The sequence below is a fragment of the Convolutriloba macropyga genome, chromosome 15 (assembly GCF_964194025.1).
Source record: "Convolutriloba macropyga chromosome 15, txConMacr16.3, whole genome shotgun sequence".
Taxonomy (NCBI): domain Eukaryota; kingdom Metazoa; phylum Xenacoelomorpha; order Acoela; family Convolutidae; genus Convolutriloba; species Convolutriloba macropyga.
Genome location: NC_134482.1, coordinates 40,552,168 through 40,566,297, shown reverse-complemented (window position 1 = coordinate 40,566,297; position 14,130 = coordinate 40,552,168). Strand labels below are relative to the sequence as shown.

The 14,130-nt window shown below is 36.2% G+C and overlaps 2 protein-coding genes across 2 annotated transcripts in view; one reads left to right on the top strand and one right to left on the bottom strand.

Moving 5' to 3' along the window:
* The window catches only part of LOC142354607 (uncharacterized), a 34,015-nt gene extending 33,087 nt beyond the window's left edge, over nucleotides 1-928 (top strand). The window contains exon 10 of the mRNA XM_075406937.1: nucleotides 239-928. Within this exon, the coding sequence (XP_075263052.1) occupies nucleotides 239-755 (517 nt within the window). The 3' untranslated portion in view covers nucleotides 756-928. The remainder of the gene's footprint in view (nucleotides 1-238) is intronic.
* Nucleotides 929-9,682: 8,754 nt separating this feature from the next.
* The window catches only part of LOC142354192 (uncharacterized), a 4,709-nt gene continuing 261 nt past the window's right edge, over nucleotides 9,683-14,130 (bottom strand). The window contains exons 2-3 of the mRNA XM_075406449.1: nucleotides 13,756-14,120; nucleotides 9,683-9,945 (exon numbers count right to left, since the gene is read on the bottom strand). Coding sequence (XP_075262564.1) covers nucleotides 9,683-9,945; nucleotides 13,756-14,120 — 628 coding nt within the window. The remainder of the gene's footprint in view (nucleotides 9,946-13,755; nucleotides 14,121-14,130) is intronic.

Here is a 14,130-nt window from a genome sequence, read left to right as displayed (position 1 = left end):
CCAGTTAAACTTGATTAATTGCTCTCCATCTTTTCTTATGCAAAAATTTTAATGCTTTTGTCTCTGACTCCGGAAGTCGCGGTTTCGAACCCCTCCTTGGTCGGAGTTTTTCTACTCATAAAACATTATCTAGGCTAATGCCCCATTTGAATTAAATTGCCCCGCCTTTCGTTCGAGAGCAATTTGTCTGACGTTAGTCGGTTTTTGATTTTCTCAAAATACCAGGCTTGATTTTTAGGTACTACTCAAGTAGCAGTTCTGAAGAAGATGAGAGGCCCAAGAGGGCTCAGGCGTTGCTAAACCGACGTCTTCGTCAAAAACGCAGAAGAAGGGATGCATTTCAACTTAGAACCACAAACAATAAACGCAATGCAGTTTCATCGTCACAGCCCAGTCCTGAAGATCTGTCGCCGACCAAAAAATTCCGACCATCTCAGAGCGACGGAAGTCTGGACGAACCGGACCTTGAACGACCTTGCCAACCTCACACTTCGGAACCAGCTCCTGCCGAGTTTGGCAGATTTTTCTCTTTTGGAGAGCAAAATTTTACTACTAGTAACGAGAACTCAATCGAAAATCCGATTGATCTCTCAATGGAGCAGTCGAGATTAATGGCGGGTCCCTCGAATGATCCAAGAAATCACCCACTCTCGGGTATTTTGAGTTACAGTAACGTCAACGGGTATTCCAGCGATTCCGAGGGACTGCAAGACGAAACATTTAGTCCCCGAGCCAGATATCACCCCTACATCTGAACTTGAAATAAATAAGTTTTCTATGAATTTGAATAGACCAGGGAAGGCATAATGTATGAAAGCGAATTTAACTGTAAGCAATTTTGTAGTATATTTTTGTTATCGGGTTAATGGGACCGTTTTAACTGTTAATGAGCGCTTGGAATTGTTAAGAAGTTAATTTTTTTGTTAGAGGCGTTTTCGAATGATCAACTCTGACAAACTGAATTAGATTGATTTTGAGCATCAACTTAATGGATGTAAATAAAAGCTTGGCTGATAGATTAAACTTGAATAAGCAAAGCTTGGCGTTTTTAATTAGTCGTGTTGAAGTCTGCGTAACACAGAAAATTCCAAAATTCTAGACATCAGTAGACATAGATTGGTTGATCCACGATTTTCTTAAAAACTTGTTATTAATCGCTCTCGAGCGAAGCTGGAAGCAATATTGTAAAAGTTGGGGTTTTCTGCAAAATTTTTGCCTGAGTTTTTGCGGTTTTCTTCTAGAACATGCTTTGCTTTCAAGTTACTTTTTCACACTTCAGTTCGTTTTTGGGTGATCTTAAGTGCTCTCTTACAGAAATAAAGATTGTTGGTGAAAGCGATTGCGAGCAAAAGGAAAGCGAAGGTTTTTGTGACCGAGTGGTTGAAATGTCAGACTGCCAGCGTTGAACTCAGTGGTTCGAAACCCTGTAGTGTAGTTTTTGCGCCCACAAAACATCTAAGCTACAACCCCTCTAAATTATTTTGCCCTCCCCCCTGTCGCTGGTCGGTTTACGTATTTTTAAGGAAGTTTCAAAAATACGCACATTTGATTCTGAGTGAACACAAACTACACTAGACAAATGCTTCGATGGTGGCGTTGCTTTAGTAATGGCATTGTTACGAAAACAGCAAAATGAAGACACAGTATTGAAAAAGAATGATCATAATCATAACAAAAAGAATGATCATTTTTTAATGGCTCTTAAACGAAGTTTGTAGCAATTATATTAGTACTGTCGGTCTTTTTTGCAATATTTCCCTTGACCGATTTTCCGTCTGACGCATTTGACTTTTCCTCCTCAAAAACGGTATAAGCAGGTATCGCCCAAAGAGCATTGAGTTCTCTTCGAGAGTTGCAGCTCATTAGTCTCCAAGTACGCAATTACAGTTGACAAAAACTGTTTTGGAGACATACTAATCGTGAATGGAAGTTCTTAGAGGATGACCACAACCCCCCCCCCCCCCCCCGCATCATCCCCCTCACATCAACCCACCCCTGCACATCGCTCAGTGCCCATGTGCAGCCGAAGACCCACCTTCCTCCGTTGCCCCATCAGCGGCACTTTCGATTCACCCCGCCCCCAACCGCTGCGCGCACCGCACGCCCTTCAATTAAGCTTAAGCTAGCCTCCCAACCGTAGATAGCAACTGACGCAATCAAGCGGTTGTTTGAGAGCAATTCGCCAGACGGTTGTCGGCTATGTTCCACTGATTTAATTACAGCTGTAAGCTGAGCGGAGCTATATTGAGGTGTCCGTGGTTTTTTACAGTTCAAAAATTTGAACTGTATTGGGCTCTGTTTTTTAAGATCTGTTCATATATTTTCATAATTAAATTCAATTTGAAGTAATGATTAATAGCCGCCCTCATCTTCTCAGCCGGCTATTATAGCGCTCCTATTTTTTTTACTTCGTCGAATAAAAAAATGTTTCGCTTTACCTTATTTTGCCGCCTTTTCAACATTTTGCGTGAAATCTTTTTGACTTCTCTAGGCTAGTTTCTCTCTTCTCTCATTCTGCTAAAAGTGATTTTGAACATCAATTGCTCAGCAAAGCAATTCAAAATGAACAGAGTTAGTACAAAAATGGATGTCAGAAATAGAAACGGGATAAACCCATAAAGCCCAATTTTAGATGCCCGCTATTTGAACGTCGTTCCTATAAGTCTTATTTACCATCTCTACTGCTTATTGTTATTGATAGGATCCCCTGTAGCCTCTCTCTAAGAAACAGAAGTATGTTCAACTACGAAATGCCATCAAAATAAATCGGACTTAAAAAAATGTTTTTGTACAAAAATCTTTTTTTTTCAATATCTTCTGTTATTTCAATCCCAATCATGCTTAATGGAATCAACGGCGGCTATTTTCCGGCAATCTGCCGGGTATGTTTTTGGTTACGCCGAAACAAAGTGCAGCGAAAAAGGGAGTGGTTTTTTGGCGTGCATTTTTTTCACTCCAATTTCAAAATAGAGTGCGAAAACAGTGTTTGAATATATCACTTGCGGCTGTTTGACTTTTACTGTTGTTTTTTGTATTATCATTAACTGATTTGTTTTCTAAAAGGTTTTTGCATTCCATTCTTGGTCTGCTTCTTGTTTAGACAATGAAGTTTCTTTGAAAAGTTTCAATATTTGTCCCAATATGTTTCTTTGATTTGTCGTCGTTTGCTCATTTGCTTTATATTTGTGCACACAGTAAAGCTGGAAAAATCAATATTTTTGATCGACTTCCTCCTCTCACTAAGGGCATTGTTAAGCGCTACGTTATTTCTCACTATTTGGCCAAAATTTTGTCATTTGCGTGGCTAGATTTTGATCATACGTGACCTAATTACCTGACTTACTGAAGTGATCTTTTTACTTTAAAAATTTTGCACTTTAAAGTTTAATTTGAGTTATTTTGAGGTCAAAGGAGGTCTTATATTTAAAAAGTGTCCCCTAATATAAAGACTTCTGCGGAATGCGTATTAACAACCTTATTAAACTATCGCTAAATATTTTCTCACATACCTTCTTGAGTGACGCCAATAACTTTTTCAACCTATACCTGTATCTGCTTCTACCTCTATTGTACTGCACGCAAGTCTATTTCTTTCGCAGCTATTCCGGTGACCTGTCGGCTGTTTTTCAATATTTTTTTATTTGCTGTTTTGAAAACAATGACAAACGAGTCCCGACGGAGGAAAACAAAACGGCTCTAGCAGCATCACTCCAGACAAACAGAAGTTTTTATCTTGAAACCAAAATTGTACATGGCCGAATTTAAGAAAAAACTGGTCATCTAAACTATGAATGTTTTCCTTTTTCTTCCTATTTGCTGATATCCAGATAAGGATAAGACGCTTCACAGTAACATAAAACCTCAGCAGCAAGCCTAAAAGATAGTTATGTGCTCTGAATTAGGTTTGTTGAGGCATTCGAGTTAATAACCATTCGTAATAAAGACAAATCACTGTTTAAGTTATGATAGAACTTAAGTTCAGCTTGAAATAATTGAAAAGTTTTATGCAGAAGTGAATTGATGACTTGACAAATGTGTCCCATTGTCGAGGCAAAAAAACATTTAATATTTTAAATTTGTATAAATCATCGACATGAAAATTGAATGTGTTGTGCGCTTTCAAACTTTAGGGTAGGTACTGCAGAAGACTGCAACAAAAGCAAATTTTTACTAAAAAGAAAAAACCGACAAGCATCTTGAATTTCTGAAAATCTGCGTGCAATGGAAGAAAGATGTGCGCAGCCGAAACTGAGTTTTTCTGCGTCAAAGATGCTCAAGTTGGTAACTGTATGTTTGACAAATTGCTCCTTGAGAAATTTCGACCCAAAGTTAATAAATGCAGCTAGTTTTTTTTTCACTATCTGATTTTCCTGAACATCGGTAATTAAGAGCAACATTGAGCTGGAAACATCTCGCAGTATTAACGAAGTCTAATTAGAAAACAGAGTATTTAAAATAAATTATATCGGGCGACAGATTAATAAAAAAGCTACCATGAATTAGTAAAAGATGAAACTTCAAAAAAAGCGAAAACTAAAAAAAGTTGGACAATTTTCCGTAGAGGGCAGAAAATGTTTCCGCAAAAAAAAAGATATAAAACAAGGGGCAAGTTTTCTTTCAGTTTGTAGCAAAGCTCAACCGATATAAAAACCAACAATCTCACCAGAAGTTGTAGTGAATGTTTTGAGAGCGGTCTTAAAGAGACCCAAAGATGTGCTAAGACTTTCATCTAGAAATGAACTAATATTGTTGTGACATCCAGAAGGTTGAAATTGACCTCCGACACCTAAAGGGCGAAAATACATGATATTTTCACAAGGAAGACAGATGCCAAGTTTCCTTGTTTCCGGGACTACGAATGAGGAGAGAAGGGGCGAAATAAGTGTTGACAAGAGAAGAGCACTACATAGATACGATGTTCATAGGGTCTTGAATTGAATCATTGCAAATCCTCGGTAACTCCAGTCGAACTCAGCAGCACAGAATTGAGAGGCAGAATTGGACCTCAAAATCTACAAAAACTTGGTTAGATCACTTCTTTATCTGGCAGAACAGACCAGGCCTGACATCTTCTTCCCACGCTCACCGCCATAACTTTGAATTTTTTGTTTAATCACATGAAACAACCCACAGATCAAAAGGGACTCTAGAAAACTACTTCCACGTCATGTGGAAGGGTTGAAACAGTTGAATTTTTCTCTTACTAAAGAGGCTATTTGAGATTTAGTGTGGGAAAGTTACGCATACTGATCTGGTGTAAACAACAGAAATTCGACGTGTGGGTGCTACTTCAACCTTAGCAGACTTGGCACAGGACTAAGCTGCTGGGGGTATCAAGAAGCAGTCCACAGTTGATTTATCCTCGTCTGAAGCGGAAACACCAAGCAGGGGCTTAGGGCAAAAATCAGGTCTCTACCCAATTATTTTGATACCATGTCCAATTGGAGAAAAACTGCTTTTCGGTCTGTAATTTTTTTCTCGTAAAACGTTAAATAATCGAAGTTCACCAAATTAGTTTTTATAATTTTTAAACTCTGTCCTATTTTGCTGAAATATAGTGTTTTATTAAATATTCTGCAGCTCTTCTTATAAAAATTATTTCATTGATCAAAAACATTGTTAAAATATACATACTATTGTAATAAATACAAATTTCATCTTGAGTCATCATCAATAAAAATTAATAAAAAAACAGTTCGCACAGTCTCAATAATTCAGTTTTCTGTTCACTTTATTCAATTTTTGTCAGCACCTGCACCCCATTCAGCTTATCTGTTCAACTGGGGCCATGAAGGGCACTTGAAGTAAACAACAACTAGGTGTGAACATAACAACAGCAAGGGCCAAGACTAGGGCAAACATGCTGGCGCATAGACAGACTGCTATTATTACGAGCACGCTGTGAATAGGTTTCACGCCGTCTAGAGATCCGTGTCCAAGACCATCAAGGTTGCGGGGGTGGGACCCGGGTGAACCACCGTGACGAAATGGGTCCGGTGGAGACGAATCAATGACAAGGATATCCTCTAAAATAGAAAGAAAAAAGTGTGAGAAAGTTGTGAGGCTGCAGCAACTGCCGTCGATATAGGAATGATAAAATTTAAAAAATAAATTACTAGCTAGAACTCACTTTGATGCTTTTCGGGTTCAATAAGTACTTTTTCAATTAATTTGTTATTGTAACTGTGACATATTTAGAGGACACATAATTCATGCAGACATTCTTCAATAAAATTAAAATAGAAATTTCTGTCAATATTTAATAAAACTAACATCCAAACACGACAGATATTGAATAGGCCAGACAGCCAAACCATCCCGCACAAGTTTTCTGCTTTTTTACATTTTTCGGCTGTTGGGCTGGTTTCCTGTGATTCTTGTTTATTCTATCGTTTGTGACTTTGTGTGGATTTTGATGATTTTGTGCGTCATTATGAATGTGTGGGTTGCGCATGTTTTTCTCCCCGTTTTTTGTGCCATAAACTAAAACAAACAAAAAAGAAGGTGAGCATGCAGTACGGAAATAAATATAAAGAATAAACATATTTTTTTGATAACCAATTTGTTCCAAATCCCCTTTATTTGGGGGCTAGAAACTTAATACCAAAGCTACTTTTCTGTTTAGCTAATATTGGCTTATCGATATCTTTTTGCAGTGAGATGCAAACTTGGTATCATTTAAAAGCTCTTAAAAAATAAATCGATCGATGAGATATTATCACTTTTTGCTTCCAAATTACTCTGATCAACTAAAATTCCAGTAGCTACTCAATAAATTGCGTTCAATAGTTGTGTCTGACAAATATATAATCATATCATTGTAAATTAGCATCTCTTTTCGAAGTAAGGTTTAAAATCTTTTCCAGCAAATATTTTGGAGGCTTTTTCCCTAACAAAGCCGGAGTTTTTCATTTTCTCGGATCTTTGTTTTGCCAGTCCCCAGATTTTCTTTTACCAAATGGTTCCATTTCTACTTTTTAATACTTTTTTCTAATTTGAGCTTTAATGCATGTAGTAGGTAGATTTAAAACATTTTTAAACAGATTAAAAAAACGTAACCGAACTTGAAAAAGTTTCCGATTTTTGTCTCCTTGCATTAATGATGATCAAGTGGATCAACTGTTGCCTCATATTCTTGTAATATACTTGATTTTAAAACAAAAACTTTTTTCAAGTTATCCTACTCTTCCCAATATGTGTCAATAATACCGTAAAACGATGAATGTAAGAACTTATCAGCAGAACTTTTTTAGTCAGTTTTGTGGATCCGAGTTTTGGAATTTGTTTCAGAATGAAAAGTAATGTAGCTTTTTGCTCTGAAGTATTATGATCTACTCTTTTCATTAGTAGCTTCATAACTATGTCCACCTCATGAACAATGCTACGCTTGTAGTTTGATTTATAAAATTGAACTAAAGTTAATTTTGTTTTTATGTTTTTTATTAGATGGGTTGCAACATTATGCACAAAACACATTACTGATTCTCCATGTAATGCCCAAAATCCCAACTCTCTAATACTTGAACTTGAGTCAGTTAGATGATTTTTGAAATTCGAAAACTGATTTCAAACATTTTTAAACTAGTAAATGTCAAAGAATAAAATAACGGGCAGTTTTCCGAAAAAGCTGTGAAATTGTCTTGCGTGCCGTATAACATGGATAGAAACAGAAACAGATATAAGTTCTAAAAAGTCATCGACGCTGCTCAAAACCTATCTAAAACACATTTAGCGACTAATTAATAAGGCGCACCTTTTATAAGATATATCTATAATACGAGTTCCTGTGATCTTGAAGTAATTCAAACTAAACCTAGATTTAAGGTGTAAAAGTAATTTTATTGAGTGAATTAAGTCACGCATGATCAAAATTTATTCAAGCAAATGACCTAAAAATTGTCGCGAGAAAAGGTTGAAAATGACATCACGCAGGCAAAACCTGAGAACCTTATTTTATTAGGGACCTTTATTAGACATATGAGTTACTTTGACCTTGAACTAAATCAAACTAAACCTAAGTTTAAAGTGCAGAAGTAATATTATTGAGTGAGGTAAGTCACGTATGATCAAAATTTAACCAAGCAAATGACCTAAAATCTTTCGCTAGAGAGAATGAGAAATGACATCACGCAGGCAAAACCTGTGAGTGAGAGGAAAAAATCCTTCTAAAAATTTGAATTTTTCAGCTTTGCTGTGTGAACAAATTTAAAATAAAGGACAATATAGGATTGGAAAAACCGCTTAGAGGACGCCGAATGGTGGAGGGTTCAAACATTTGAAAAGACAGGTATATTTTGATTATCTGGCGCCATGATAACGGCTGGGAAAATTCAAAATCAGGATTGTGTTCAGCTTTCAGCCAAGCAAGGCCATTTGATGCGCCAATTTTAAGGCAAGACGCAATTTTCTACGTTCACCAACTAATGAGTAAATGTATCGGTTACAAAATCAGATGTGTGAAATCAGGATCAGTTGTAGAACTTCAAGGTATCAGTTAGCAAATTAGTTTGTGATCTGAAACAGGTAGCTATCAACCGATACAAAAACAAATCTCACCAGAAATCGTACTGAATGTTTTGAAAACTGCTGTCTTAAAGAGACCCTAAAATTGTGTTAAGACTTTCATCTACAAATGAACTGATATTGTGACCTCCAGAAGGTTGAAATTGACCTCCGAGGCCTAAAAGGCAAAAAAACTTGATATTTTCACAAGGAAGACAGATGCCAACTTTCCTTGTTTCCGGGACTACGAATGAGGAGAGAAGGGGCGAAATAAGTGTTGACAAGAGAAGAGCACTACATTGATATGATGTTCATAGGGTCTTGAATTGAATCATTGCAAATCCTCGGTAACTCCAGTTGAACTCAGCAGCACAGAATTGAGAGGCAGAGTTGGACCTCAAAATCTACAGAAACGTGGTTAGATCACTTCTTTATCTGGCAGAACAGACCAGGCCTGACATCTTCTTCCCACGCTCACCGCCATAACTTTGACTTTTTTGTTTAATCACATGAAACAACCTTCAGATCAAAAGAGACTCTGGAAAACTACTTCCACGTCATGCGGAAGGATTGTAACAGTTGGAATTTTTCTCTTACTAAAGAAGCTATTTGAGATTTAGTGCGGAAAAGTTGTAGTGCATACTGATCTGGTGGTGTAAACAACAGAAATTCGACGTCTGGGTGCTACTTCAACCTTAGCAGACTTGGCACCGGACTAAGCTGCTGGGGGTATCAAGAAGCAGGCCACAGTTGATTTATCCTCGTCTGAAGCGGAAACACCAGTCCGGGGCTTAGGGCAAAAATCAGGTCTCTACCCAATTATTTTGATACCATGTCCAATTGGAGAGAAAAACTGCGTTTCGGTCTAATTTTTTTTCTCGCGAAGCGTCAAATAATCGAAGTTCACCAAATTAGTTTTTATTGTTTTCGCTGAAATTTTTGCTCTGAAATTTGTCCTATTTTGCTGAAATATAGTGTTTAATTAAATATTCTGCAGTTTTTCTTATAAAAATTATTTCATTGATCAAAAACATTGTTAAAATATACATACTATTGTAATAAATACAAATTTCATCTTGAGTCATCATCAATAAAAATTAATAAAAAAACAGTTCGCACAGTCTCAATAATTCAGTTTTCTGTTCACTTTATTCAATTTTTGTCAGCACCTGCACCCCATTCATCTAATCTGTTCAACTGGGGCCATGAAGGGCACTTGAAGTAAACAGCAACTAGGTGTGAACATAACAACAGCAAGGGCCAAGACTAGGGCAAACATGCTGGCGCATAGACAGACTGCTATTATTACGAGCACGCTGTGAATAGGTTTCACGCCGTCTAGAGATCCGTGTCCAAGACCATCAAGGTTGCGGGGGTGGGACCCGGGTGAACCACCGTGACGAAATGGGTCCGGTGGAGACGAATCAATAACAAGAATATCCTCTAAAATTGAAAAAAGAAAGAAGTGAAAGAAAGTTTTAAGGCTGGGGCAACTGCCATCGATATAGAAATGATAAAATTTTTTTAAAAAAATTACTAGCTAGAATTCAATTTGATGCTTTTCGGGTTCAATAAGTACTTTTTCAATTAATTCGTTGTTGTTACTGTGACATATTTAGAGGACACATAATTCATGCAGACATTCTTCAATCAAATTAAAATAGAAATTTCTGTCAATATTTAATAGAACTAACATCCAAACACGACAGATATTGAATAGGCCAGACAGCCAAACCATCCCGCACAAGTTTTCTGCTTTTTTACATTTTTCGGCTGTTGGGCTGGTTTCCTGTGATTCTTGTTTATTCTATCGTTTGTGACTTTGTGTCGATTTTGATGATTTTGTGCGTCATTATGAATGTGTGGGTTGTGCATGTTTTTCTCCCCGTTTTTTGTGCCATAAACTAAAACAAACAAAAAAGAAGGTGAGCATGCAGTAAGGAAATAAATATAAAGAATAAACATATTTTTTTGATAACCAATTTGTTCCAAATCCCCTTTATTTGGGGGCTAGAAACTTAATACCAAAGCTACTTTTCTGTTTAGCTAATATTGGCTTATCGATATCTTTTTGCAGTGAGATGCAAACTTGGTATCATTTAAAAGCTCTTAAAAAATAAATCGATCGATGAGATATTATCACTTTTTGCTTCCAAATTACTCTGATCAACTAAAATTCCAGTAGCTACTCAATAAATTGCGTTCAATAGTTGTGTCTGACAAATATATAATCATATCATTGTAAATTAGCATCTCTTTTCGAAGTAAGGTTTAAAATCTTTTCCAGCAAATATTTTGGAGGCTTTTTCCCTAACAAAGCCGGAGTTTTTCATTTTCTCGGATCTCTGTTTTGCCAGTCCCCCGATTTTCTTTTACCAAATTGTTCCATTTCTACTTATTTGTGCTTTAATGCATGTAGTAGGTAGATTTAAAATATTTTTAAACAGATTAAAAAAACGTAACCGAACTTGAAAAAGTTTCCGATTTTTGTCTCCTTGCATTAATGATGATCAAGTGGATCAACTGTTGCCTCATATTCTTGTAATATACTTGATTTTAAAACAAAAACTTTTTCAAGTTATTCTTCTCTTCCCAATATGTGTCAATAATACCGTAAAACGATGAAAGAAAGAGCTTATCAGCAGAACTTTTTAAGTCAGTTTTGTGGATCCGAGTTTTGGAATTTGTTTCAGAATGAAAAGTAATGTAGCTTTTTGCTCTGAAGTATTATGATCTACTCTTTTCATTAGTAGCTTCATAACTATGTCCACCTCATGAACAATGCTACGCTTGTAGTTTGATTTATAAAATTGAACTAAAGTTAATTTTGTTTTTATGTTTTTTATTAGATGGGTTGCAACATTATGCACAAAACACATTACTGATTCTCCATGTAATGCCCAAAATCCCAACTCTCTAATACTTGAACTTGAGTCAGTTAGATGATTTTTGAAATTCGAAAACTGATTTCAAACATTTTCAAACTAGTAAATGTCAAAAAATAAAATAACGGGCAGTTTTCCGAAATAGCTGTGAAATTGTCTTGCGTGCCGTATAACATGGATAGAAACAGAGACAGATGTAAGTTCTAAAAAGTCATCGACGCTGCTCAAAACCTATCTAAAACACATTTAGCGACTAATTAATAAGGCGCACCTTTTTAAAGATATATCTATAATACGAGTTCCTGTGATCTTGAAGTAATTCAAACTAAACCTAGATTTAAGGTGTAAAAGTAATTTTATTGAGTGAATTAAGTCACGCATGATCAAAATTTATTCAAGCAAATGACCTAAAAATTGTCGCGAGAAAAGGTTGAAAATGACATCACGCAGGCAAAACCTGAGAACCTTATTTTATTAGGGACCTTTATTAGACATATGAGTTACTTTGACCTTGAACTAAATCAAACTAAACCTAAGTTTAAAGTGCAGAAGTAATATTATTGAGTGAGGTAAGTCACGTATGATCAAAATTTAACCAAGCAAATGACCTAAAATCTTTCGCTAGAGAGAATGAGAAATGACATCACGCAGGCAAAACCTGTGAGTGAGAGGAAAAAGTCCTTCTAAAAATTTGATTTTTTCAGCTTTGCTGTGTGAACAAATTTAAAATAAAGGACAATATAGGATTGGAAAAACCGCTTAGAAAAAAATCCGATTAAATAAATATGAGAAAACGAAGTTTTCTCACTCCACTTTAAATTTAGATTAAAAAAACTTCACACCGCAAAACCACTCGCTTTTTTGCTCCACTTCCTGTTTCGGCGTGACCAAAATCACTACTCCAATTTGACTTCAAAAATCATGAAAATGTGTGAACAGATCTTAAAAAAAACATAGCCGGAAGAATTCCGGAAACGACTCGAAGTGAAAGTCCATTTAAACGCCATCCAACTACTCCTCAAACAAAACGTACTTTCACTAATTCATGACTATCTTGAAACAAAGTCATGAAATAATAAAGTAAAAACAATAAAATCAAATCTGTTAAAATATGATAAAAATCTGATCAAATTTTGTTATAAATTGAGATCTCGAAAAAACTATCTCTGCCAAAATAACTTCATCAAAACAAATAGTACTTACAAAAATCACTTATGTGAATATTGAGAAAAATACTTTAGGCTAAATTTATGAAAAAAATAGCTCTTAAAAACAACTTTCACTGAAAAACTGGAAAAAGTTACTAAATTTATTAATATTTCAAAAACATATAAATCCAAAGAAAAATTCCCATCAGCAAAAAGGGTATCCAGATGCTCGCAAAACAAAAGACAAGTCATAATAGGCACAGAAACTTAGCAAAAACAGAGAAAAAAACGAAAAACTGCAGAAAATTAAGAAAAATAGTCCCAATTTTCGCCATTTTTTGTCATATTTCTCAAAAAAAAACAAACGATTCTTACCCACAAAACTGTAACCAATTGTTATTATAAAATTGCTCAAGTAGAAGGGGTTTCAATACCCATTTGAGCCAGTAAAACAAAATAATCGTCAAAAAAACGCAAAAATTGGCCCGAAAATCAGCAAAATACATTAAAAACCTCCGAATTATCATAAAATTCATATGAATTTACAGAAACCTTCAAACCACTACCGAAACCAGCCCAAAATTAAATTAAAATCATAATCAAACCTCTTAACCAAAATAAATGAAAAAAACTGCTTTAAAATGCCGCACGTGAACAAAAAAATTTTGCTCGCTTAGAGAAAATTTTTTCACACATCAATTTCTCGCTCTCTCAAAAACAGCGGTATGAACAAAAACCACTCTCTTTTCGCTCCGCTCTTCACTTTTGTTCATCACCAAAATCACTCCAAATTTTTCCACGCGTTTCATTTCCGGCTTCAAAAATCACTCCAATAAAATTGATTAAAAAAAAGGACTTCTCCAATACTCACTCCTCTTCGACTTCGAGTCGTAAAAAAAAGACAGAGCCCCAATACAATTCAAATTCTTTGAATTGTAAAAAAAATACGAGCGCTATAATAGCCGGCTGAAAAGTTGAGGGCGGCTATTAAAAAATCGATCAAATTATGCGTAACAAGTATGATAAATTGGTCTCTCCCATTATAGCCACCAGCTTAGTGGTCAGATAACATATAATCCCCCCAATCATGGTAATTATACCATAATGGGGGGCTATAACTTCATGAGGGCTATAATTGGAAAGACGCGATAAATCAAAAAACTATTTTTCACGTCGTAATTTAGGTTTGGTTGTACTTTGAACCCTCGAACAATACTCACTGGGTCTAATATTGCTGTCTTTGGGCACAAAAACCATCGCCCCTCTCTGACTCACGATGACCCTCTCGTATTGCCCAGCTGATAACCCGCTTTGCCTCGTGTACTCAACCTCTCCCCGCTGTTGTCTCTTGACAAGACCTCCCTCAGCTGCAGCAGTTGCGTTTGGAAAAATTTTAGCTGAACCAGTGGTTTGGTCGGCTAAGTTTTTCTTCGGATAGTTGTACAAGAGTTGTCGTTTGTACCGCCGCGGACAGATGACTAAAATGTCCAGAGTTAAAGTATATATTATTGGGTCTTTTCCTATAATATAGCCTCCTTCCTCCCCCCCCCCCCCCCCCCAGCATAGTCGGTATACTTGTTGTACCCTGGGCGACC